General features: G+C 35.7%; 1 protein-coding gene across 1 annotated transcript in view; it reads left to right on the plus strand.

The window, feature by feature from the left end:
• Nucleotides 1–27,540, plus strand: part of AFF4 (AF4/FMR2 family member 4) — a 91,573-nt gene that overhangs the window by 31,057 nt on the left and 32,976 nt on the right. The window contains exons 3-5 of the mRNA XM_045828871.1: nucleotides 480–1,274; nucleotides 2,609–2,653; nucleotides 6,414–6,500. Coding sequence (XP_045684827.1) covers nucleotides 480–1,274; nucleotides 2,609–2,653; nucleotides 6,414–6,500 — 927 coding nt within the window. The remainder of the gene's footprint in view (nucleotides 1–479; nucleotides 1,275–2,608; nucleotides 2,654–6,413; nucleotides 6,501–27,540) is intronic.

Genomic DNA, 27,540 nt, shown 5'->3' on the forward strand with positions numbered 1-27,540 from the left:
TTAAAAAACAATCAGTTGGGTATAACTTGTTTCACTAAATTTTTGTTTTTGCTTCTGACTACAGATTGGATTATAAGGAATGTGTAATGTCTTCCTAGACTGCCAGTGTATGAACACTGACTAGTTTGCTGTCCTGACACCTAATTACATAAAAGACAGATTACTTTTCCTGCTCTTCAAAAGATTTTCACTACTGTTTCAGTATATTGATTGGTTAAATATGGGTTTTCTCCCTCTTGGAATCTATTATATATACATATTTCTCAGTGTTTTACAGAATATTTGTGTTTCGGTGTGAATGTTTTTCATCAGTGCATTTTTTTCACTGTAAAAATTATGTATTTGGAGTTTGCTTTGAGATACTAACTTGAAGATATGGGGAAAGACCATATCCATTTGAAATTTGGAAAATCAGTTTAGAAACATCTTTTATTTGCAGTTATGCTAATTGTATATTTATATTTTACATTTTTTTGTAGACTAGCAAAGAAGATAAGCTATCAAGTCGTATTCAGAGTATGCTTGGAAACTACGATGAAATGAAGGATTTCATAGGCGACAGATCTATACCAAAGCTTGTTGCAATTCCCAAGCCTACTGTACCACCGACAGCAGATGAAAAATCTAACCCAAATTTCTTTGAGCAGAGACATGGGAGCTCTCATCAGAGTAGCAAATGGACTCCGGTAGGACCTGCACCCAGCACTTCTCAGTCTCAGAAACGGTCCTCGGGTTTGCAGAGTGGACACAGTAGCCAGCGGACCACCGCAGGTGGCAGTGGTGGCACTAACAGTAGTAGCCAGAGGCATGACCGTGACTCATATAGCAGTGGTGGAAGCAGTAGCCGAAAAAAAGGCCAGCATGGATCAGAACACTCCAAATCACGCTCTTCCAGTCCTGGAAAACCCCAGGCTGTTTCTTCTTTAAGCTCTAGTCATTCCAGGTCTCATGGGAATGATCACCATAGCAAGGAACATCAGCGTTCCAAATCACCTCGGGATGCTGATGCAAGCTGGGATTCTCCTTCCCGTGTACCTTTTTCCAGTGGGCAGCACTCAAGTCAGTCTTTCCCACCTTCACTGATGTCGAAGTCCAGTTCAATGTTACAGAAACCCACTGCCTACGTGCGGCCCATGGACGGACAGGAGTCCGTGGAACCAAAGCTGTCTTCTGAGCACTACAGCAGCCAGTCTCATGGCAACAGTGTGGCTGAACTGAAGCCCAGCAGCAAAGCACATCTCACCAAGCTGAAAATCCCTTCCCAGCCACTGGATGTAAGTCACACAGTTAGACCTCTAAACATTGTGACTGTGTGAAGCAATTTACTATGAAATAATGGTTGAGCTTAAACTGTGTCTTTGTTTTAATAGTAAGGAGTATAAAAGTTTGAAGGAAGGCTTGGGATTGAACCCCAGGTGGGTCCGTAGAGCTGGTGGCTTCCCCTCCTGGGTGGTGGGGGAAATGTCATTCACTGTTTCAGACATGAAAATGGTGAGTTGTAGAACAAAAGTATGATTTATGAATATCTTCGATTTCTTCCTTTTGATTTTATGGAATAATACATCTTGTGTACTTTTGTTTAAAAAATTGTAAATTGTATTTTCATAGTAATATCATGAATGAGATGTGGGCCATGATTCATTATGATAGATGCTGGAAGTGTTTGGGTCCTTGGAGATGGTAATGTTACATGATTTGGATCCCAGCATTCTTTTCTGTGGTTATACTTAAGGTTTGAGGCAGCTTCTCCAGACTCATAGTAGTGGTTTGAAATTTACAGTGTTTATAACTACATGCCAAAGCATGGTATTTAGAATAAAGAAGTGAAATAGCTGAATTTTTCTTTTGATGAAGTTTTTGCAGTAAAAAAAAAAATTCAAAGGTAATGTTAGTGGCTGAAAAATCACAACTCATAGCTTAAAACGGGGGGATCAGGTATGGGTAAAATGCTATTTTGAGAACATTTAAAAATTTTCCTGTGGACTAGGGAAACTCATTGTTCATGGCATTTGTCGTCTGAGTACTCCTCTCAAGAGAATAAAGTGGTAATTTGTTCTTTCTTCAAACAACAGGATCCTTAGAATTAGACTTGAGTTGAGACTCCAGTTCTTTATTCTGTTTTTGCCTGTAAATATACAACTTCCACATTTAAGAAAGGCTAAAATGTCCATCATGTTCCAAACAAGTAATCTTGGATAATACTGGTTTTATTCTGCTGGTTTATGTGAAATGAAGAATCTCAATATTGTGGTATATTTTGTATGTAAATCTTTAAGTTTTTTGATAAGCTGCTCACCTGAAAAATTACATTTAAAAAATTATTTCTAATCTAAGTATAAGAAAGTTTAAAACTTCTGAAAAATAATAAACTTTTAAAGTCCTACATAGTTTAGTGATTACAGTATTTTAGTTTTTGAAAAACTTGTATTTAAGAAAATTAATCCAAAGATTCCAATTAGTGTTCTGATGTGGGATTGTGGGATCATAAGTACTTTTTTAAATTGAATTTCATTTCTAATAATGTTGAATTTGTGCAACAAATGGTAAAAGTCTAATAATAAAGGAATGACTTCAAATCTAATATGTGTTTCTTTCCCTCTTTCTTAAGGCATCTGCTTCTGGTGATGTGAGCTGTGTGGATGAAATTCTTAAAGTAAGTTGTGTGTTTTCTTTTTAATAGGTTCAGCTCTCTTACGTAATCACACTCTACTATCCTCTTATCCTCCCCCTATTTCACAAAAGATCTGAAGCAACAGATTGCTCACATGTCTAACTTGTGTTAATCAAAAATAATTGGTTCTATTATGCTTATATTCATACATGGGTTCTAAATCTCTTGGTTTGTTTATTATTTTTTCTCAAAGAGCAGTTTTTGTTTTTAAGTTAAAAAATTCATCTTAACTATTTGCCTTAAAAAGAGGAAGAAGCCAAATATAACTGTACTTTCTCAGGTTTACCTGTTAATTTGAAGGGCTAAAAACTCAATAGTTTTATCAGTCAAAGCATCACATTGAAAATGACTTGCTTTATAATTCATCTGTACATACTGATCAAATCCTACACTGATAGACCTCCTCTGAAAACTGCATATTTTGAGTGTTTATTGGAATATGTTTAAAATTAAGACAGGACCAAAAAGTATATTCCTCTGTTGGGAAAAGAAAAAGTCCAATAAATTGATGAGTGACAATAACTACTTTTGACTCAGTAGAGGAAAACCATCAGAAACATGTTACATATGCTTTGTGCAAAAGCTCCTAAATTTTTGTGTCTGTACATTTTGGATACCTTTGAAAAACTGCTTGTGTTGACTGCTTTCGCTTTATTCTCTCCTTTCCTTTAGCCCAGTATTTCTCTTTTACCTCTACCATTCTGCTGAGTCTGTTCTGCAAGGTCATCAGGGATTTCGTTTGAGTTCTCTACTCTTTCTATTTAAAAAAAAATGTTATTTTTTTCCTTTTGGAAACATCATTTTCCCTTCCTTTACTGTTGTGCTTCATTGTTTTTATTTCCCACCCACTTTTCTTACCTCTCATTCTCTGTCTTTGGGGAACCCTTGCGTCTTCTCATATCTCTGAAATATGGGCGCATTTTCTAGCCTCTCCTCTTTTTGTTCTTTTGCTGCCTTTTTTCTCTATGTTTTGGCTTTGTCTATTAGATAGCTATTCACTCCTCTCTTCTGCCTGGGTCTCCTTCGGGTTTTGGTTTATGTCACCTAATTGCTTGTTAGCTGGGCCTCCATTTGGATTTCTCCTTGCTTCTTCATTTCCTACCATTTCTCCATGCTTGTAAGTGTAGAACCCTAATTATTTCTTATTTTTTTTCCTCTCATGTTCTATTTAATCACAAAGCTACATGTAGAGTTTGAAAATTCTTTGAAAATATTCATCCCTTTATTTCCATTTCTGCCACCCTGAGCTTCGGTAATAGCAATGTACAGTCCTCACTCTTCCCTTCTGCCTTTGGTTTCCTTGCTCATCCCTCTTCCGTATCGCTGCCCGATTCTTCGCCTCAGTCCTTTATCTTCATAAATTAACGTGCTTCCTGGAAATTTTCAGTGGCTCTCTAAGGCCCATACAGAGAATAGTGTCCAAACCTAACATTCCAGACCTTCTACTGGCCCATGCTAGCCTCTCTCCCTACTGATTGACCAAACTGGTTTCCCTAAGTCATACACTTTTTTGCTTTTTTACCTTTTTTTAAAGAAAACTTCCATGGAATGTGTTTCTCCTTCCTCTTCAGTTACATATAGATTCTGTTTTTTCCTAGAATCCTAATGAAATTCCTCTTCTCCCTGTATCAGACTATCAGAAACCACAGTAATAAACTCTTTACTTTGATTTTCATATGGCACTCATTTTTTAGTTCCCATGTGTATAAAAAGCCTAAGGGAGCATATATCTTTTCCCCCAAATCCTCAAACATGCAATGGCATACTAGAAGAAATCTTAGATTTTCTCACATTCAATTATTTCTTTGATGTTCTTGACAATTTATTCTACATTTCATTTATACAGGGTGGCACATGGCCTGGGGGAGCGTTAAATAGATTTTTTTATTGAGGGTATTTTGATGTTTGAGGTGTGAAATGCCAACACCAAAAACCTGGGGTGTATGATTTTCTGTTTTCTCCCCCTTCCCTCTGCGTAGTGTGCATGGAACTTCAGGTCCGAGTGCCCTTCATGTTTGCTTGATAGTTGTAGTCAGTCATACTGTTTCTAGAAACAGGCTTGAAGAAGAAAAATTTTTAATGTAAAAGTAATACATGTTTACTGTAAAAAATTTGTTAATTCATGTCTTTTTAATTGAACACCTGCTATGTGTCAAGCACTGGGGATACAATGGTGATAATAATGATACTGTTGCACCCTTTGACCTGGCATTCTAGAGCAAGATTTAGGAAATCAACTATGTAGTATTATTTCAGTAAGTGAAATACCATTAAAAAATAAAGCACCATTGTAATGATAAAGAGCAATTACAGTGCAGGTGGCTGTTCTGGCTCAAGCAGTAGAGACTGTGTCGAGTACCTTTGTCTTTTGCCCCTTCTGTCATTCTCTTTCCACACCTTTGGGTGTAGCTACGATTAACTATTTTCTAGAGATTTTTTTTTTAAGATTTTACTTATTTATAGAGAGAGGGGAAGGATGGAGAAAGAGAGAGAGAGAAACATCGATGTGCAAGAGATATATTGATCAGTTACTTCTTGCATGCCCCCAGCTGGGGACCTGGCCCACAACCCAGGCATGTGCGCTGACTGGGAATCGAATCAGAGATCTTTTGGTTCACAGGCTGGCACTCAATCCACTGAGCCACACCAGCCAGAGATAGAGGTTTTTTTCATATATAAACATTTATTGTGATTTGCATTTGTCAAATAATATACTGTGGACATCAGTATTTAAATTTCTTATTTTACTGTCGGCTTGGTGTTCTGTCGTATGGGTGTCTGGTAATTTAATTATTCCTGTATTGTTGGACATTTAGGTTGCTGCCATTTTTTAAGTGTGAGCTGCTTGAATGTGTATCTTTATATAACTGTGTGGATATAAGCTATAAGGTAAATTCCTAAAAGTTACAACACCTTTATTATGTTTTTTCCGTATACCTGATGGTTTACTTTGATCTAAATGCCAGAATAAATACCTTCCTCCTTATTCCAAGTCTGATGCCTCTCTCCCCCGTGTTCCCCTAACATGCAAATTGTGATCTTAATCAAACCTCTACTTGGACTTATATGCTTTGACAGAAGGTGTTGAATAAAATCAGATTATGGCTTTGCTTGTTTGTCTTCCTGCTCATGTGCTTTAGATAATCTCTGTTCTGAGTTTCCTGACCAAAATTTCCTGTCAGTGAATGGGCTCTGTGGCCAGACTTGTAGGATGAAATTGTGTTCCTTACTTACTGAGTGTGTGACCTTGAATAAATAACCTCTGTGCTTCAATTTCATCCTACATAAGACTAGGATAGTAATGGGATTTACCTCATAATGTCATTGTGAGCACTACATGAGTAATAGACATGTAAAACACTTACCACAGTATCTGGCTCACTATAGGTGCACAAATGTTAGCTGCTTTTATTATTTTCCCAACTTCCCACAGCAAGCTTGTCCTTGGTAGCATTTTACTATGTGCCTTGTATTTGATTACAGGCTGATTTCTGTAACTATTCACAGGTTTCATCATCTTAATTCAAAGCTTCTTGAAGCCAGAGAGTATATATTATTTTTCTTATTACCTGACCCATAGTGCCTTGCACACAGTTGTGCTTAATTAATATTTATTGATTAAATATGTGTACTTTGGGAGGAGCAATCATGAAACCAGCATTTATAATATAAATCTGGTTTTTAGCTGTGTAATTTTTATCCTTGACCTGGTTGAAAACAAACTGTAATAATTACATTTCAGGAGATGACGCATTCATGGCCTCCCCCTCTAACGGCTATTCATACACCATGCAAAACAGAACCTTCCAAATTTCCTTTTCCAACTAAGGTAAGTAAATAAAATGTGTCTTTGATACTGTAAGAAAACTCAAAATGGCTTGACTAAAATTACATGAATTCAAAATTGTCTTGCCATTCCCATTCTAGTGGGAGACAGACAACAAACAAGAGAATAAATAGATAAGTTCAGCAAGTAATAACTGCTATGAAGAAAATAAAACCAGATAGTGGAATCAAGAGTGATTTACATGGAGAGGTACTTGAAAAGGTTTGAAGGCAATATGGGGAAGAGACTTTCAAGTTTGTTACGAACTATTAATGGTGTTCTAAGGTTATAGGTGGTAAGATTTTGTTGAACTGTTGTCTGAGAAACTCCTTTCCATAGGACATAGAAACCATCTTTATGTCATTTGAAAAAGGTTCCTCAGACAAAAATTCCAAAGGCAACTTTTTTTTTTTACATTAAATTGTACAAGAATACATTCTCTTTGTATAGTTTGACCAGGTCGTCAAATAATAGCCTTCCTCAGTTCTGCCTTCTCCATCTCATTGGAGTTCCTTTCATACATGCCTTTGTAAGACTTTTGCTTTCTTTAATCCCCACTCTAGGATATGTTTATTGTTTTAGGGGGGTGGGAGGGAGAGAGAAACATCAGTATGAGAGGGAAACATCCACTAGTTGCCTCTTGTGTGAGCCCCAAACTGGGGATCGAACCTGCAACCTTTTGGTGCAGGACAACACTCCAACCAACAGAGCCACCCAGCCAGGGTCTTTTGTAAGACTTTTCATATGCATTTACACACATATGTATGTAATAATTACATGTAGCCACTTTCTCATTGATTTCTTTACAGATTATTCTGTATTTCTAATCAGTCAGCAATAGATCTTAGAGAACTTCCTTGTTATCACACATATATATTACCTATAGATTATAAATAGATAATATATTGCATATAGAGGTATTTCATCTTTTCAAATTGCATCAATGGTGTAAATGTATCTTATTATTTAGCCATGTCCCTTTGGTCGCCAAGCTTTCATTTTTGGAAATTTTGCATTAGTGGATATCTTTGTTCATGCCATTTTGTGGGCATGCAAGTTTCTTTTGGGAAAAAAGCAAGAAGTAGAATTACTGTGTATTAAAAGCATATGGTTAATATATACTCTCATATTCCCTCGATAGTGTTTGTATCAGTCAGTGCTCTCACTTGTATTCCCTGTTTTTCATCTCATGCACACTCCCATTTGTTATTTTAACCACCAATCTTTTGGATGAAAAATGGCATTCTGTTGCTGGGATTGCTAGTGAAGTTCATCACTTCTATGCATTTGCCACTCCCTTGATTTCTATATGGCTGAATTTGTCAATTTCCTCTAATCTTTGGGGTTGCATGTTTCAGCTATGAGTTTTAGGATTTCTTTGTTTTACATTGTTTTGTTTGAATTCTGGATTCCAGTATTTTCTTTTGCTACATGTTGCATATGTATTTCCCAGAGTCCTTTTGAGTTGTATGGTCTAGAACAGGGGTGTCCAACCTGCTGCCTGTGGGTTGCATGCAGCCCAGGATGGCTATGAATGTGGCCCAACACAAAATAGTAAATTTACTTAAAATATTACCTAGTTTTTTTACTAAGTTTTATTACCTAGATACATACATTTTCTATATTAGTGATCACAAACTTGGAACCTGCTCAACTATTTTAAAAGATTATCAGAAGCTGCATAATTAGGGTTATTATGTGAGAACTTTTTTGCTCATTCATGGTGGCAGATATCATGAAAATTATGTGCGGAGCTTTTTTTTTGCTCATCAGTTTTCATTAGTGTTTGTATATTTAATGTGTGGACCAAGACAACTAACTCTTCTTCCAGTATGACCCAGAGATACCAAAAGGTTACATACCTCTGGTCTAGAAGGTTTTAATTAAAAAAAAAAAAAGATTTTATTTGTTTATTTTTAAAGAAGGGAGGGAGAAGGAGAGGGAGAGAAACACTGATGTGCAACGGATACATTGAGAGGTTGCCTCTCCCACGCCCACAACTGGGGATGTAGCCTGCAACCCAGTCATGTGCCCTGAATGGAAATTGAACTGATGACCTTTCAGTTCACAGGCTGGCGCTCAGTACACTGAGCCACACCAGCCAGGGCTAGGAGGTGTTAATTTTGATGAGTAAATATCTTTTTCTCTCTTGTAGCTTTTGCTTTTTAATTTCTTACTAAAGAAGATTATTCATTCCATAGGATTATAAACACATCCTTTTACTTTTCTTTTAGTGTGATTGCAGCTTTGTTTGCTGTGTTTATGTTTAACCCAATTGATTTTTGTGAATGATGTTAGGCAGAGGCACAACTTTCTGTGTGTATGTGCGCCACACCACTCTTCTACTCACACCTGATCTTAGCCAGAAGGCTGAGAAGCAATCTTTTACTTTTGAAATCATCTTTTACACATGAAAAATGCATTTGTATTTAATATACAGTGTGTGTTTTGATAGATGTATGCACCTTTGTAACCACTACCCTGATGAATAATTATAACATTCCCATCACTCCCGAAGTTTCCTTACATTCCTTTGCAGTCCACCTCACTCCCACCACTGGCCCCACACAATTGCTGATTTGTTTTATGTCATTTTAAATAAGTTTTAGTTTTTTTGAATTTCATATAAATGGAATCCATTCAAGTGTTTGCTTCCTTTGTGTATGTGATTACCTTCTTTTGGTCAGCATATACTTTTGGAATTCTTTCATGTTCTTGAATGTATCAGTAATTTGTTCCTTTTTATTTGTGTTGTATGAAAATACCAAAATTTATCCATTTGCTTGTTGATTGACACTTGAGTTTTTCCCAGATTTGGACTATTAAGAATAAAGTGTAAACATGTACTTACTTACAAGTTTTTCTTTGGGTAAATACTGAGTCATATGGTAAAAAGTAGAATTACTGCGTCATATTTTTTTTAATTAAAAAATTTTTTTTAGTCCTCACCTGAGGATATGTTTTTATTGTTGAGAGAGAGAGAGAGGCAGCAATTGGTTGCCTCCTATACATGCCCACAGGGGTTTGAAACTGCAACCCTTTGGTGTACAGGATGATGCTGCAACCAACTGAGCCATTTGGCCCGGGCTACTGGGTCATATGTTGAATACACATTAAATTAATACTAAACTGAAAACTATTTTTTCCAAAGTGATTTTACTCCTACTTCTCCCCACTCCTGTCCCCCAGCAGGGTATGATCGTTTGTTCTCTGTCCTTGCCTTCATTAGGTATTGTCAGTCATTTATTTTTAGCCATTTTACTGGGCAGGTATATAGATATCTCATTTTGGTTTTAATTTGTATTTCCCTGGTGACAAATGATGTTGAACTTTTTTTGGTGAGCTAATTAACCATTTTTTTAAAAAGGTGTCAGTTCAGATCTTTTGCCTTTTTTGTGTGGGTGGTGGCGGCGGCGGCAGGGTTGAATATTTTGTGGGGTTTTTAAGGTCTTTGGTTTTGGTACCAGGGTAGTACTGGCCTCCTAAAGTGAGCAAGGAAGTGTTCCCTTATCTTTACTTCCTGAAATAGTTTTTAGAATGTTAGTATTAATTCTTTTTTGAGTGTTTATTATAATTCAACACTGAAGCTGTTTGGACCTGTAGAGTTCTTTTTTGGAAGGTTGTAAATTATAAATTCAGTTCCTTTGTTGGTTATAGAGCTATTCAGATTTTTATTCCTTCTTGTGTGCATTTTGGTAATTTGTTTATTTCATCTAAATAGTCAAATTTATTGTCATAGATTTATTTATAACATATACTTATTCTTTTAATGTGCATAGGATCTATAGTAAAGTCCTTTCCCCCCATGATATTAATGACTTGTGTTTATCTTTGATCATTCCAGCTAGAGATTTATCACTTTGAGTGATAATTTCTGAGAACCATCTTAATTTTTCTCAGTTTTCTATTTCTTTAATTTTTGCTTTTACTGTGATTATTCTTTCTACTTATTCTGGGTTTTATTTGCTTTTCTTCTAATATCTTAAGGTGGAAAATTAGATCATAGGTTGTAAATATTTCTTGTTTTAAGTATTTAAAGCTACCAATTTCCCTCTTAAGCCTGCTTTAGTTGTATCTCAAAAATTATGATATATAGTGTTTTTATTATCATTCAGTGAAAAATATTTCCTATTTGACTTCTTTGATCCATGGGTTACTCAAAAATATGTGGTTATATTTTCAACTACTTAAGGATTTTCCAGATACTGTTTTGTTAGTTCACTTCTAATTTATATGTGTTCTCTTCAGACAATATGTGCTATATAATTTTAGTCCTTTTAAATTTAAATGTTGATGACCTAGTATATGATCTTTCTTAGTGACTGTTTCATGTACACTAGATATAATATGTTCTATATTATCAGTAGATCAAGTTGGTTGGGAGTAGTTAAGTAATCTGTATTTCTACTGATTTTCTGCCTACTCTTTCAGTTACTGAAAGGAGAGTGTTGACATCTGTATCCCTATTTGCAGATCTGTTTCTTTCATTTTTGTCTGTTTTTTAATTCATGTATTTGCAGCTTTGTCATTAGGTTATAACATTCAAGATTGCCATGTCTTTCTGATGAATTGATCCCCTTTTTACATTATAAGATGTCTTCCTTTATATCTGGTTTTAATGCTTGTTTTGAGATTTCCTTTATCTGATATTCAAGTCTACTTTGTCTGATATTCAAGTCTACTTTGTCTGATATTCATATATACACTCCAGCTTTTTAATTCTACCTCGTATTATTTAATAGCTATGCCTCTTTTTTAATTGTAAAATTAAAGCTTGGATTTATTAGAAGACTTTGAATATAAGTTCATAATTCTGGGGTAACAGTTTTATTGAAATATGTGTCATTCAGTTCATCCATTTAAAATGGACAGTTCACTGGTTTTTAGTATATTTAGAATTACGTAACCATCAGACAGTTATTTCACAACATTTTCATCACCCCAAAAAGAAACCCTGCTGAAGGGCTTTAGCAGTTACCCTTCTATTTCTTCCAGCCATTGCCCACCTCCCGGCCCTAGGCAACCATTAGTCTTAAGTTATCTCTCTGTAGATTAACCTATTCTGGATTTTTATGTAAATGTAATCATACAATATACAGTCTTTTGTGACTGGATCTTTCACTTAGCATGATGTTTTCAAGATTCATCTTGAACCTTGTGATAGTATGTATCAGTACTTCATTTTTTTTTATGACTGAATATATTTTATTAAAGGTTTTTAAAAATTATTTTTAGAGAGAGGGGAAGGGAGCGAGAAAGTGCGGGAGAGAAACATCGATTGGTTCCCTCTTGTACACACCCCAACCAGGGCAAACTGGCGACCTATTGCTTTGCGGGATGATGCCCAACCAACTGAGCCACACTGGTCAGGGCTGACTGAATATATTTTACTGTATGGATATATAATACTTTGTTCCGTTGATTGACATTTGGATTGTTTTCAGTTTTTGGCTAGTAAGGCAAATGCTACTGTGACATTTGTAAAGTGTTTGGGTAGACAATGTTTTCAACTCTCTTGTTTATATACCCAGGAGTGGAAATGCTAGATCATGTGGAAACTCTGTTTAATATATGAGGAACTGCCTAATGATTTTCTGAAGTGGCTGGTTCATTTTTCATAACCCACCAGAAGTGTATGAGAGTTTGAATTTCTCCACATCCTGGCCAGCTTCTTTTGGATTATAGTTAGTGGGTGGATGTGAATTGGCATGTCATTGTGGTTTTCATATTCATTTCTCTGATGGCTGATGATGCTGAGAATCTTTTCATGGGCTTATCAGCCTTTGTATATCTTATTAGGTGATATATCCAGATATTTTGCTGATTTATAAGTTAGATTGTTTATTTAACATTAAGTTATAGGAGTTCTTTATATATTTGGAATGCATCCCCTTATCAGATGTATGATTTGCAAAAGTTTTCTCCCATTTCTTGATGGTATTATTTAAAGGCTTTATATATTTAGTTTTAGAGCAAGGGGAAGGGAGGGAGAAAGTAAGAGAGAGGAGGGAGACAGGAAAGGAGAGAAACATCCATTGGTTGCCGCTCTCATGTGCCCTCACCAGAGATGGAAATGGCAACCCAGGCATGTGCCTTGACCAGGAATCAAAATGGCGACCTTTCGGTTTGGATGATGCCCAACCAACCGAGCCACACTGGTCACAGCTTGATGGTATTCGTTAAAGCACAGCAATTTTTAATGTTGGTGAATTCCACTGTATAAATTTTTTGGTGTCATAGCTAGGAAACCATTTCATAATCCAAGGTAACAGATTTATACCTATTTTTTCCTAAGAGTTTTATAGTTTTAAATATTATTGGGTTGTCTAAAAAGTCCATTTAGGATTTTTCCATAAAATGAAAGACACATTTTTCATTTTCACCAATAACTTTATTGATTTGGATATTCTGAGTATGTATGTCAGCTGTCTCCCGCATGGAACAATGCTGATTGGCCTCAACCTCACCCAGTTTACCTGACTGTGGAGCTTCGTCCATCGAGAAATCTCTGACTCGAAACTTCTCAAACCACTTTTGACATGTTTTATCAGTCACAGCATCTTCTCCATACACTGCACAAATCTTTTTTTGTGTGTCTCAGTTGTGTTTTTACCTTTTTTGAAATTATAAAGCTTAATATGCCAAAGATGTAAGTTATATCTGCATATAAGTGAAATTATATTGGTATTTGCTTTTCTCTGTCTGACTTATTTCATTTAGCATAATAATATCCTCTGGGTCCATCCATGCTGTTGCAAATTGTAAGATTTCATTATTTATTATGATCAAGCAACATTCCATTGTATATTGTTTATTGATGGGCACTTGGGTTGCTTCTGTATCTTCGCTGTAAATAACACTACAGTTAACATAGTGCACATATATTCTTTGCAATTAATGTTTTGGGTTTCTTCATATGTATACACAGAAGTGAAATTGCTGGGTCATAAGGCAGTTCCATTTTTAATATTTTGAGATATCTTCATACTGCTTTCCACAGTGGCTTCATCATTCTAATTTCCTACCAACTGTGCGAAAGGGTTCCCTTTTCTCCACATCCTCGCCAGCAATTGTTGTTTTTTGATTTACTGGTGGTGGCCTTTCTGACAGGTGTGGGGTGATATCTCACTGTGGTTTTAATTTGCATTTCTCTAGTGATTAGTGACATTGAACATCTTTTTATATGTCTGTTAGTCATCTCTATGTCCTCTTTGGAGAAGTGTATACTCAGGTTCTCTACCCACTTTTTAATTGGATTGTTTGTTTGTTTTTTGGTGTTTGAGTTTTTTTATAAATTTTGGCTATTAACTCCTTATCAGATGTATCATTGACAAATATGTTCACCCATTCAGTGAGCTGTCTTTTCATTTTTTTGATAGTTTCCTTTGCTCTATAAAAACTTACTTTGATGTAGTCCCATCTATTTATTTTTTCTTTTGTTCTCCTTGCCTGATGAGATACATAAAAAACAAAATATTACTAAGAAAAATGTCTGAGATTTTGCCATCCGTGTTTTCTTTTAGGATTTTTATGGTTTTGAGTCTAACATCTAAGTCTTTAATCCATGTTGAGTTTCTTTATGTTGTAAGAAGGTGATCTAGTTTTGTTTTGGCATATATCTGTCCAGTTTTTCCAAAACCATTTATTGAATAGACTGTCTTTACCCCATTGTATGTTACTCCCTCCTTTGTTATATTTTAATTGATCACGTAGGTGTGGGTTTATTTCTGAGCTCTCCGTTCTGCTCCATTGATCCGAGTCTGTTTTTGTGCCAGTACCACGCTGTTCTGATTACTATGGCCTTGTGTAGGAGGATACCAGATAGCGTGATACCTCAAACTGTTCTTTTTTCTCAAGATTGCTGTGGCTGTTTGGGGTCTTTTCCAAATAACTGTTGAATTATTTGTTCTAGTTCTGTGAAAAACACCATTGGTATTTATACAAATTGTGTTGCACCTGTAGATTTACTGGGGGTATGGATATTTTAATGATGTTAGTTCTTCCTGTCTGTGAGCATGGTATATGCCTCCATTCATCTGTTATCATCTTCAGTTTTTTTCTTCAGTGTCTTACAATTTTCCAAGTACAAGTCTTTTACCTCCTTGGTTAGATTTATTCCTAGGTTCCTATTTTTTTTTCTCTTTTTCTTTTCTTTTTTTGTGCAATGGTAAATGAGATTACTTTCTTAGTTTCTCTGCCTATAGTTCATTATTGGTGTATAAAAATGCAATCAGTTTCTGAATATTTATTTGTATCATGCTGCTTGAATTCATGTATTGGTTTTAGTAGTTTTTAGTGGAATCTCTAACCGTTCTCTCTACGAGGTCTGTCCACAAGGTATCCAACCATGTAATAGGAAAAATAGAGACATTTATTGAAGAAGATACAAGAAACATTGAACATAGGACAATGACACATGGGTCCCCTTCAAGGTAGGCATCTTGGGACCTCACATAATTCTCCCATTCTACATCAGCTGCCCCATTGTATTTACCTGAATCTCATCAACAGTCTGAAATTTCTTCCATTTCAAAGGTGATTTTAGTTTTGAGAAAAGCCAGAAGTCTCAGGGCGCCAAATCTGGGCTGTAGGGGGCCTGAGTCAGCTAGATGGTTTGATGTTTCACCAAAAAAGCTCTCCTCAGGACGTGAGGCATGATTGGGCACATTGTCGTGATGAAGCTGCCAATCACCAGTTGCCCATAGCTGCAACCTTCTGAATCATCCAAATAGTTTCCATGGAGGAATGTTCAAGCTTAATGCAAAATTTGGTGCAGATTTGTTGCTCTACTTGCTCGGTCATTTTGAATGCAATGGCCACACAGTACACATGCTCACTCAATGGCATCTACTGCTCCCACTGACTAGTACAGTGAAGTTGTCATTGTTCATGTATGTGCATTCCAGTCCACTCTCCCTGGCTGCCAGGTTACACTGATGTCACGCAAACCATTCTCATCGTATTAACAATGACTGGGCTTTTTCCGGACAAACCTCGGTGTATAGCATCGTGTCTTTTGCAAATAATGGCAGTTTTACTTCTTCCTTTCCATTTGGATGCCTTTTATACTTCCTTGTGTGTTTGTTGCAGCTTGGGCTTCAGGTACTGTGTTAAATAAGAGTGGTGAAAGTAGACATCCCTGTCTTGTTTATTAATGGAAATAATTTTAGTTTTTCCTCATAGAGTATGTTAGCTATTTTGTCACATGTGGCCTTTATTATGTTGAGTTATGTGCTCAGAGTTTTTATCATAAATAGGTGCTGGATTTTGTCAGATATTTCTTATATTTTTAAACAGTTGAATATCTTTTCAGTAGTTTTATTGAGGATTAATTGATATTCAATAAACGGTACCAAGAATATAAAATTGGGTGAATTTTGGCATATGTATACACTTGTGAAACCATCACCTCAGTCAATATAATTATCATAGCAATCACCACTCCCCAATTTTTTAATGATTCTTTATAAGGCTGTTTTCCTTCCAACTTTGCCCCTTCTGTCCACTACTTTGTTTTGCCACTATAGATTAGTTGGAATTTCTGAGAACTTCGTGTAAATTATGTACCTTTTGTTCTAGTTTCTTTCATTCCACTCAATTATTTTGAGATTCATCCATATTGTTACATGTATAAATCATTGTTTTTAATTGCTAAGTAGTGTTCAATTTTATGATTATACAGTTTATCATTCTTCTATAGATGGACATTTGTATTTCCATTTTTAGCTATTAAAATTGCTGTGAATATTTGTGTACAAGGCTTCGTGTGGACATATGCTTTTAATTCTCTTTGGTAAACACCTTTGAGAGAAGAAGTTGGGTATCTGATAGGTGTAATATTTAACTTTTTAAGAAACTTAAACTGTTTTCCAAAGTGGTTGAAAACAGTTTGAGTTTCAACATTTTATATTTCTGTCAGCAATGTATGAGTGTTCTAGTTGTTCCACATCTTACCAATACTTGGTATGTTCAGTCTTTTAAAGTTTAGCCCTACTAGAAATTTGGTAGGGATGTCTTACTGCAATTTTAATTTGCATTTCTCTAGTGACTAATGATATTCATTGTCTTCTTCATGTACTTATTTGTCATTTTTATGTCTTTTTTTGTCTGTTTGAATCTTTTATCCATCATTTATTTGATTGTTGTCCTCTTCTTGGTGAATTTTGAGAGTTGTTTATAATTTCTGGATGCAAGTCCATGATCAGATATGTGGTTTTAAATTTTTTCACCAATATGTGGCTTACCTTTTTATTGTCTAAACAGTGTTTTTCAAAGGACAGAAATTGCTAATATTGATGAAGTCAAATTCATCAATTTTTTCTTTTGTACATCATGTTTTTGGTATCTAATAAATATTTGCTTAATTCAAATTCTATGCTTTTTCTAGACTTTCTATAGTTCTAGGTTTTACATTTAGATCTGTGATCCATCTTAAGTTAATTTTTGTAGGATAACAAGATATGGGTCATATTTCTTTTCTCTCCTTTAATTTCTCTTCTTTTTGGTATGTGGATGTCTAATTCCAGCATCATATGTTAAAAAAACTTTTCTTTCTCCACTGAAATGCTTTAGCAGTTGCAGTTGAACATATCTGTGTTGTAGATTTCTGACTATGTTTGGTTTCATTAATTTCTTTGTCTCAGCACCTCTACCACGCTGCCTTGATTATCTGATATCAGATCCTCCAATTATATTCTTATTTTTAAAAATCGTTAATGATTTTTCTAGGTCCTTCTTATGCACTTTCATATGAATTTTACAATTAGCTTGTCAGTTTCAGCATAAAACCTTTATGAGATTTTGATAGAGATTGTGTTGGATCTGTAGTCACTTTGGGAAGACTTGACATTTTAGCAATATTGAATCTTCTGACCCACGAGCATTTATCTTCTCAATTTAGGTATAATTTAATTCCTGTCATTATTGTTTTCCATTTTTCATTGTCTAGGTCTTGCACATCTTTTATCAGAGATGTCTCTAAGTATTTAATTTTGATGCTATTATTAATGGTATTTTATAAATTGTGCTTGACTTTGCTAGTTTATAGAAATACATTTTATTTGGAATTTTATCTTTCATCTTGCAACCTTTATACATTTTCTTAATTGTAGTAGCATCTTTGGAGATATCATAGAATTTTATAATTGGACAATCATGTCATCTGTGAATAAAGCATGTTACAGTTTTTTCTGTTTCAAACTGAATGTCTCATTTCTTATTCTTGCTTCATTTCACTGGCTAGAACCTCTATTACAATGTTAAATGAAGTCATGAGATTAGACATTCTTGCCTTATGTGTGATCATAGACAGGAAAGAATTCAGTCTTTCACCATTAGGTATGATCTTAGCTGTGAGATTTTTGTAGATCTCATTTATTAATTGAGGAAGTTCCTTTCAATTCCCACTAACCTAAAAGTTATTATCAAGAATGAATTTGGAGTTGTTTGAATGTTTTTGTTGGATTTGTGATATAATAGGATTTTCCCTTTTTCTTGATGTGTGTATAACATGTGAATTACCTTAGTTAATTTTTAAATTTAAAATCAATGTAACATTTCTGGTTAAAAAAATTTCACTCTGCCTTATGTAGTTTTGAATTTGATTTTCAAAACCTCTTTCTAGAAAGAATTTTTGTATCTATGTTTCTGAGGGATATTGGTCTGTAATTTGTTGTTTTTATGTGTCCTGGCTTTGGTGTCAGAGTAATTCTGGTTTCATAGAATGAGTTGTGACATAACTCCCTTCTCTTTAATTTTCTGGAATAGTTCATGTAGCATTGGTATTATTTATTCCTTAAATTTTTATTAAAATTCACCAGTGATACCCTTTGGAAATTGAGCTTTCTTTGTAGGACAGGGAGGGATATAGGGAGAGAAACACTGATGTACAAAAGAAACATTGATTGGTTGCCTCTTGCATGCCCCCAACCAGGAACCTGGTCCACAACCCAGGCATGTGCTCTGACCAGGAATCGAACTGGCAACCTTTCAGTTTGCAGGACAACACCCAAGCCACAGAGACACACCACTCATGGCTAAAAAAAATTTTTGAGTGGAAACTAAGGTCATTGATTAGAGATCTTTGTAATTTTCTACTATACACTTTTAGTGTTATTAATTTCCTTCTAAGTAATGTTTTATCTGCAACCCACAAGTCTTAGTGTATGTTATCATTTTTATTCAGTTCAAAATCCCTCTTGATTTTTTTTCATTCCTTCGTTCTATGGGTTATTTTTGAAGTGTCATTTAATTTCTAAATGTTCCACGTATTTTTTGTTATTGATTTGTGGTTTAATTCCACTGTGATAAATACTTCATGTATACTTAAAGAGAATGTATATTCTGCTGCTATTGAATGTGGTACCCTATAAATATCAATTAGATGAAGGTAGGTTATAATATTCAAGTTTTCTGTTTTTGTTTTAATTCTAGTTGATCTATCAATTATTGAGAGTTGTAGTTAATCTCCAACTATAATTTTGAATTTGTTTTTGCTTGTCCATTTCTTTATACTATTTAATCTCTGTTGTGCTTAAGTGCATAAGCATTTGGAATTACCATTGCTTTTGATGAATTGACCTCTTTATCGTTGTGAAATGATCCCTTTTAATCCTGCTAATATACTTTGTCTCATATTAATAGAACTGTTCCAGCTTCCTTTTGATTACCCATTTCCATCCTTTTAAGCTGTCTTTATATTTAAAATGCATGTCTTGTAGGTAGCATATCATTTTATCTTGCTTTTTAAAAAATCCAGTCTGACACTATACTTTTTTATTAGGGTATTTAGGTCATTTACATTTAATATGATTATTGTTATGGCTGGGTTTAAATCTCTGTCATCTTGCTTTTTATTATCTACTTGTCACATCTAGTCTTTGTTGTTGTTTTGGCCTTCTTTTGTGTTGAGTAGTTTTCATTCTTACATTTATTTTTGGCTTATTAGTTATAACTCTTTGTATTATTTAATGTTTGCCCCAGGGTTTATAGAATATGTCTTTAACTTATCAGAGTCTATCTTCAAGTAATAGTGTACCATTCTTTTCTAATACTTACGAACCTTTCTATATTATGCCTACATTTCTCCCTTCCTAGCATCTGTACTGTTACTACATATATTTTGCTTTCATGTAAGTTATAAACCCCACAATACTGTTACTATTTTCCATTTAAGCATTCTGTTATCTTTTTAAAATATTTAAATAACAGGAAAAAAGTCTTTTGTATTTCCCCAGATTTACCATTTCCTTTGTATTCATCCAGGTTCCTCTCTGGTATTATTTTCCTTCTTCCTAGAGGCCTTTCTTTAACACTTCTTTTAGTGCTTGTTTGCTGGTGGTGATGAATGCTTTTAGCTTTTTGGTATGTCTGAAATAAATAGTTATCTCACCTTTCTTTTTAAGGTATTTTAATTGGATGTAGAATTCTATGTTGAATACATTGCTCTGCTGTCCTCTGGCTTGCGTTGTTTTTGATATGTAATTTATTGTCATTCCTTCTGTCTTTGTGATGTGTTTTTTTTTCCTTCTGGCTTCTTTTCAGATTATTTCTTTTTTGTCACTAATTTTAAGCTCTTCAGTTAAGATGTATCTTAGTGTGATTCTTTTCTTCTTACTTGTGCTTGTTTACTTATTTATTAGCTTCTTTGAACTTTGGATTTATAGTTTTTATCACATCAGGAAAAATTTTGCTCCTATTTTCCCAAAATATTTTTCTGTATCTTCTCCTCCCTTATTCTCTTCTTCAGGGACTTTATTTTTATTTCCTGGTTTCCACTGATTTCTTTTTATTTTTAAAATATATTTTATTGATTATGCTGTTACATTTGTCCCGTTTTTTTCTCCCCTTTGTTCTTCTCCGCCCTGTATTGCCCCTCCCACCATCATTCCCCTATCTTAGTTCAAGTCCATGGGTCATAACATAATAAGTTCTTTGGCTTCTCCATTTCCCATGTCTTAACCTCCCCCTGTCTATTTTGTACCTACTATTTATGCTTCTTATTCCCTGTACTTTTCCCCCTCCCTGCTCATAACCCTCCATGTGGTCCCAATTTCTGTGAATATGTTCCTGTTCTAGTTGTTTGCTTAGTTCATTTTTGTTTTTATTTTTTTAGGTTCAGTTGTTGATAGTTGTGAGTTTATTGTCATTTTACTGTTCATATTTTTTTCTTTTTCTTAGGTAAGACCCTTTAACATTTCATATAATAAGGGCTTGATGATGATGAACTCCTTTAATTTGACCTTATCTGGGAAGCAATTTATTTGTCCTTCCATTCTAAATGATAGCTTTGCTGGACAGAGTAGTCTTGGATGGAGGTCCTCGCTTTTTATGACTTCAGATATTTCTTTCCAGCCCCTTCTTGCTTGTAAGGTTTCTTTTGGGAAATCAGCTATTAGCCTTATGGGAACTTCTTTGTAGGTAACTCTTTTCTTTCCTTCTGTTGTTTTAAGATTCTCTCCTTATCTTTAATCTTGGCTAATGTAATTATGATGTGCCTAGGTAAGTCTCTCCTGGTACTTCAACCCCCACAGGTTTTTTCAGTCAGAGGTTTGAGGCTTTATTTCCCTACGCTGGGACCCTGGGTTGTGTGGTTTGTCTTCCTCCCCAGTTGTGCTTCCTTGGGTCCAATTTCTTTGAGTTTCCTGGACTTCCTGAAAGTCTATTTCCTTTGCCAGATTAGAGAAGTTCTCCTTCATCACTTTTCCAAATAAGTTCTCAGTATCTTGCTCTTCCTCTTCTTCTTCGGCCACCCCTATGATTCGGATGTTGGAATGTTTAAGATTGTCCTGGAGGTTCCTAAGCCTCTCATTTTTTTGAATTTTTGCTTCTTTATTCTGTTCTGGTTGCATGTTTATTTCTTCTGGTCCCAACCATTGATTTTAGTCCCAGTTTCTTTCCCTTTCCTGTTGATTCCTTGTATATTTTTCTGTATTTCACTTTGCACAGCCTTCATTTTTCCCTCTATTTTGTGACCATACTCAACCAATTCTGTGAGTATCCTGATTACCAGTGTTTTGAACTCTGCATCTGATAGGTTGGCTATTTCTTTATCACTTAGTTCTATTTTTGGAGCTTTGATCTGTTCTTTTTTGGCCAATTTTTTTTTGTCTCCATGCAGCTGTTTTGTTGTAAGGGGTGGAGCCTTTGGGGTGAGGCAACCCATGTCTCTGAGTTGTGGCACTGTATGTGGGGGAGAGGTCCAAGAGGGAACAATGCCACTTGTTCAGCTCTCCGCTGGCTTTCAGTCACTTCCCCTGATACCCACAAGCAAAGTGGGCCCTTCTGATGCTGATTCCCGGGTGGGTGGGTTTGCATATGTTCTAGGACCCTGTGGGTCTCTCCAACAAATTCTTCTGTGAGGCTGGGAGTCTCTCCCGGTACTTCAACCCCCACAGGTTTTTTCAGTCAGAGGTTTGAGGCTTTATTTCCCTACGCTGGGACCCTGGGTTGTGCGGTTTGTCTTCTTCCCTGGTTGTTCTTCCCGATTTATCTGCACAGAAATGTGGGATGGCTGGCTCCACCAGTTGCAGCCTTGCCTGCCCTGGTCCTCCAGCTGCCACCTTGCTGTGAGTCTTCTCCACCCAGCTGCCTGTCTCTGCCCCTCCTACCGGTCTGGATGAATGTTTCTTCTTTAACTCCGTGATTGTCAGACTTCTATATGGTTCGATTTTCTGGCAGTTCTGGTTATTTTTTTTTGTTTTTAAATTTGTTGTCCTTCTTTTAGTTGTGCGAGGAGGCAAAGTGTATCTGCCTCCATCTTGGCAGGAAGTCTCAGGGACTTTAATTACTTGTACATTAGGCCTTTTGAAGTTGTTCCACAACTCAGTAATGTGCCATTCTTTCCTTTTTTTTTTTTTTAAGCTTTTTATCTTTTGCTGTTTCATTTTGGGTAGTTTCTATTACTGTATCTTCAGGTTAAGTAATATTTTGTTCTACAATGTCTAATCTGTTGGTAATCTCATTTAATATATTTTTGATTTCAGAATTGTGGTTTTCATCTCTATAAAGTTGATATGTTTATGTGTTTATTTATTAAACAGATACTTGTAAGCTCTCACTGTGTTCCAGGTATTAGATTTGACAATGTAGTATTTATTGGTGACACAAACACTTTTGGTTAGAAAGTGGAAGGCAAAAGAATGATTTCAGGTGGCTCACAAGATGTTGGAGACTGTGAACACATAGAAGATTTTCATTTGATGCATTGTCTGTAAAGGGGAGAAGAGAAATGTGATTTCAAGGCGGGTATGGTGATGTCAGGTGAGTATTTTTATAAGATGATGAGGGTATTTTATCATATTTATATGCTAATCTTAATAATCTAGTAAAAAGGAAAAAACAGATGACAGATGGGAAAGAAAGAGGGTAACCTTGAGAAATCTTCACAAGAAAGGTTGAGATTCAGCACCCAAGTAGAGGGTGTTAACCTTAGTGTAGAGCACACTTCAGTCATCCTTTGTCACAGGGAAAGCAGGTGAATGGGTGAAGTTGGTGATACACTGGTCGATTTTCCAGTGGTAGTTGGGAGCATGCTGAAACTTCTGACTGCCCTTGCACATATTCACGGTGTGCTTGGAACCACTCCTGGCAGTGTTCTAGGTGCTGTACGTATAGTACTAAACCATTTAGATGTTTCCCTACTCTAACTAAGCTTGGTATTTAAAGAAGCAATTAGAATAGTATGCGACAATGCGTAGAATAGTTCCTGGCACTATAATAGCTGTTCAGTAAATGTTTGTTCACTGAACTTTTATTGAATATATGTGTGTACACACACATTACATACACATATACTGAGGTAACTGTTTAGATTTTTGGTATCTCCTAAATATCTCAGCTACTTACTGATTATTGCTTCATTTGGGTTGCTTTTACAGGTCAGGTTTTGTGTTTTTGTAGCTCATCTCAGTCTCTGAATTTTTCAGTGACTACAACTTCATAGTTTAAAGCCTTATAGGAAGCCTAAATAGGTAACTTTCTCCTTGTGCACTAACCATATGGACTAGGTCCAATGGGAGGACAGAAAAGGGACAAAGCTTTGCTATGCAGGAAATTTTGAGATGGCATCCTAGCGAAGATCACACCGACTGGTGCTAGAAAAGGAAGTGTGGGAGTTCCGAAAGCACAAGGGGAGATGAAGAGCACAGCGGAGGAGACTCACAACCATTGGCAGAAAGAGCAGTTTACAGGCGGCCAGTGGTAGGTGACAAGTTGAGTTGTGAACGTGTTTGAGGAACTAGTTTAGTGAATCCATATTATCCACTTGAACATCCTTGATATGTTCCATTTAAAAACAAAGAAAAAATTCCCTGTATTCCATGTCATTCTCCAGCCACTCCTCTTTAGAGTTAAACATAATACAGAGTGATTCATATCCGCTGTCAGTATTCTTCCTCCACCTCACTCTTCAGTCCAGTCTGATCTTGTTTCCACACTTTATGCCTCACGAAGACCATTGTTATTAAGATTATCAATGGCCCATTTGGGCAAATCCAGTTAACATTTTTCTTCTTTTTTTAATCTTCATTGGGCTTCTCATGAACCCAATGTTGTTTTAACTTATTTCTTTTCTCTCACTATACATTGCTTATACAGATTTAGTTTGTTTCTCTGACCATTCCCTTTCCTCCTCTGGGTCTACCTCTACCATTAAAAGTATAAGTTTTTCAAACCCTGGCTAGTGTAGCTTGGTGAATTAAGCATGGGCTGCAAACCAAAGTGTTGCCAGTTCAATTCCCAGTCGAGGCACATGTGCCTGGGTTGCAGGCCAGGTCCCCAATGGGGGGACCATGTGAGAAGCAACCACACATTGATGTTTCTCTTCCTCTCTGTCTCCCTCTCTTCCCTCTCTCTAAAAATAAATAAACCAACCAAAAAAAATTGAAGTTTTTCAGGCATTGTGCTAGGTACTATAAGAGAATACAAAAGAAGAAATGTGTTTTGCCTCAGTGTGTCAAACATTTAGTTAGAGAAGTGAAATAGGACAAAAGAAAAAAGAATTACACATTAGTGTTTAATCAGATGCACAGTTGTCAGCAGCATACTTAAACCTAAGTTGTCTTCTTTTTGAACTCTGTCCCTCATTACCTAGGTATTTCACAAATTTTTATCTTAAGAAAAATGTTTATCTGAATTGCAGATACAATATATCCAGGTATTTACTTGACTTTTCTTAGATACTGAGTTTCAAGTGACCATGAGACATCTTCCAGGGAGAGCTATGATTCTCCCTGCTAGTTCCCAACAAAAAGCAAACAGAAAACAAGCATGCCCCTCTTCTCTGTTTCCCATCCTGGTGACACCAGAAGAACCTCATAGGGGTTATATTTGACACTTTCCTTGTCATGACCACGGACTGTCACAAGTCCCAGTAATTTTACCTCCTTTAATGCGTTCAGTTCTATTCATTTTCCTCTATCCTCGTTACCACTGTGTAAGTCAGTGAGCTCCAAAGTGGAAAGCATATACCTTAGTGTTGTATGCATTGAAGACTGGGTGGGGGGAATGAAAATTTTGTTATTTTTAATTCTAAAAAATCCTTATTAACTTTTTAGTCATGGTAGGGGGAGAAAAATCAGTTAAGTGTTGTTTCTCTTGATCTGAATGGCAGAGGGCCCCATTTTATTTTAGACATGTGAGATATTCCAAGAGTTTAGGTCTTCCTGATGTGGAAAGGTTGATAGACTTGCTCTCCTTCATTTGCTCTTCTTAGCTGTAGTGTACTGCAGGTTTAAGAGTGTTTGGTTAAGATGGTTTACAGATTATATTAACTGGTTTTAATTCAGCAGTCTTCACTAATGCACCAGTGGCTTAGAAATATACCTGCAGTGAACTTACTGAATGAAAATGACACTAAAATGCATTTTCAAGCAAACATGGAGATGGCAGAGTTGATACTTACCTACTCCTAGGATCTGCCACAGTGTAGAGTAGAAACAAGGATGCTGTAAACAGAAGGAAAAAAAGACCCCTATTCTCAATAGTGGCTTGACTATGCACTTGTATCTTTAACCTTGATTTTCGTGTATAATATACCTTGAAGTATTAGTGATATTTTGAATTATGTGATAATTCAGTTCAGTTCTTAAATATACATAAAAATTCAGTAAAATTTTATTAAACACATCTCTTGATGTTGCCCCCAGTGTTCTATACTTTTGTTAAAAAATTTGGTCTTTCTGCTTTTGTGAAAATGACTGAAATGTACAGAAAGAAACAGCAAACATACTAAAATGCATTACTTAGGAAACTATTGAAACAAGCTTAAAAAACAGAGCTAGAGATTCAGGACACAGCTATTAGAATAAATCATAACATTATGCAAAATGAAATAAAACAGTCAGAGAGAAAGGCAAGTACCATATGATTTCACTCATGTGTGGAATCTAATGGAGAAACTGGTCCAACAAGCAAGTAGAGTCAGAATCACAGAGAGAGCAGGCTGACAGCTCAGGGTGTGGGTGTGGAGGGTGGTTGGGTGGGTGAAGGTGTTGAGCAAAAAGAAAAAAATGAAAATTCAGGGATACAGACTACGGGATGATGATTGGCAGGGTAGAGGTGGAAGAGGAAGGTGAGTGGAAGTGGAAGAAGGAATAGGAGAAATAAATACAATTCAAAAAAAAAAGAAAGTTGCTGGGTACTGTCCACCAGTTCCCCCCCAAAAAGAATAAATCATGCATTGTGCAAAATTAGCTGTAGTGGATGACACTACAGGTGCTTCTGGTAGTCTCCATTTGTGATTATCTGTTACATTCTTTTCAGTTACAAAATACTTAAAGAGCTACTATGTTGTGTACCACTCAAGGAAAGATAAAACAGAAGATACATCCTAAAGTATAATAATTTCACCTCCTTCCTTCCCAATCCTGTCTCCTCCTTTTCTCATGGAGAATGTCTGTGACACTCCTGAATATCTTTTAGAACAGGTAGAAGTTCACTGTTATTTAACTGCCTCATTTAAAACAAAATAATCTCATTACTATATATTTTTTATTGTAGTTGACAAAAACTGATGATTTCACACACGCACACTTTAAAGATTTGGAAGTAATTTTCTAAATTTAGTGGGTTTTGAGTCTATTTGGTAAAAATATTAAAATATAGTCTTTATTTTCCAAAAAAATCTGATTATATCAGTGAAAATTGGAAACCTACTAGCTTGGTTTTGAGAGAAACCTTCGCACAATTAAGGTATAGGATTGAAATTTGGTATCATGACTTAGTTAAGTATAGCAATTCTTTTATTTGTGTAGTAGTGTCTTTGTAGTATCCATTTGAAGCCAAACATCAAAATAAGCCATTTAAAAACATTCTTGTTGACTCTATTGGGGTTATATTGGTAAATAAAATTATATAGATTTAAAGTGTGTACTTATTTTTTTAAGATTTTATTTATTTATTTTTTAGAGAGAAGAGAAGGGAGGGAGAAGGGGAAAGAAACATCAGTGCATGGTTGCCTCTCAAATGCCCACTACTGGGGACCTGGCCCACAACTCAGACATGTGCCCTGACTGGGAATTGAACCTGCGTCCCTTTGGTTTGCAGGCTGGCACTCAATCCACTGACACATACCAGCCAGGGCTAAAGTTTGTACTTCTGTAATACATCATTGTATTGTGTGCTCACCACCCAAACAAAGTTAAGTTTCTTTCTATCACCATTTATCCCACCTTTCTCCTCTTCTGTCTGCCCCCTCATAAACCAATGTTAGTGGTAAACTTTGAAACACTATATTTGTGTGCAAGAAAAATATTATTGTCATTAATATAATTTAAAAATCAATCTAAAATACTTTTCCACTTTTTCTGAGCCCTGTAAAATTTCAATATTTTGGTCATATATATGTGTTAATTGACAATGAATAAAATATAGAGTTGACTTTTATGAGGATTTTTTTAAAATCCGTGTATTAAGTGGGTCCACACAAGGACAAATTTGTGTTGTTCAGGGGTCAACTGTACATATTTTTGAGATACAAATGCAAAAATTTTTGCCCTGGCTGGCGTAGCTCAGTGGATTGAGCTTGGGCTGCGAACCAAAGTGT

This window comes from Phyllostomus hastatus, unplaced genomic scaffold, assembly GCF_019186645.2.
Source record: "Phyllostomus hastatus isolate PE091 unplaced genomic scaffold, TTU_PhHast_1.1 phas_contig_150, whole genome shotgun sequence".
NCBI lineage: Eukaryota > Metazoa > Chordata > Mammalia > Chiroptera > Phyllostomidae > Phyllostomus > Phyllostomus hastatus.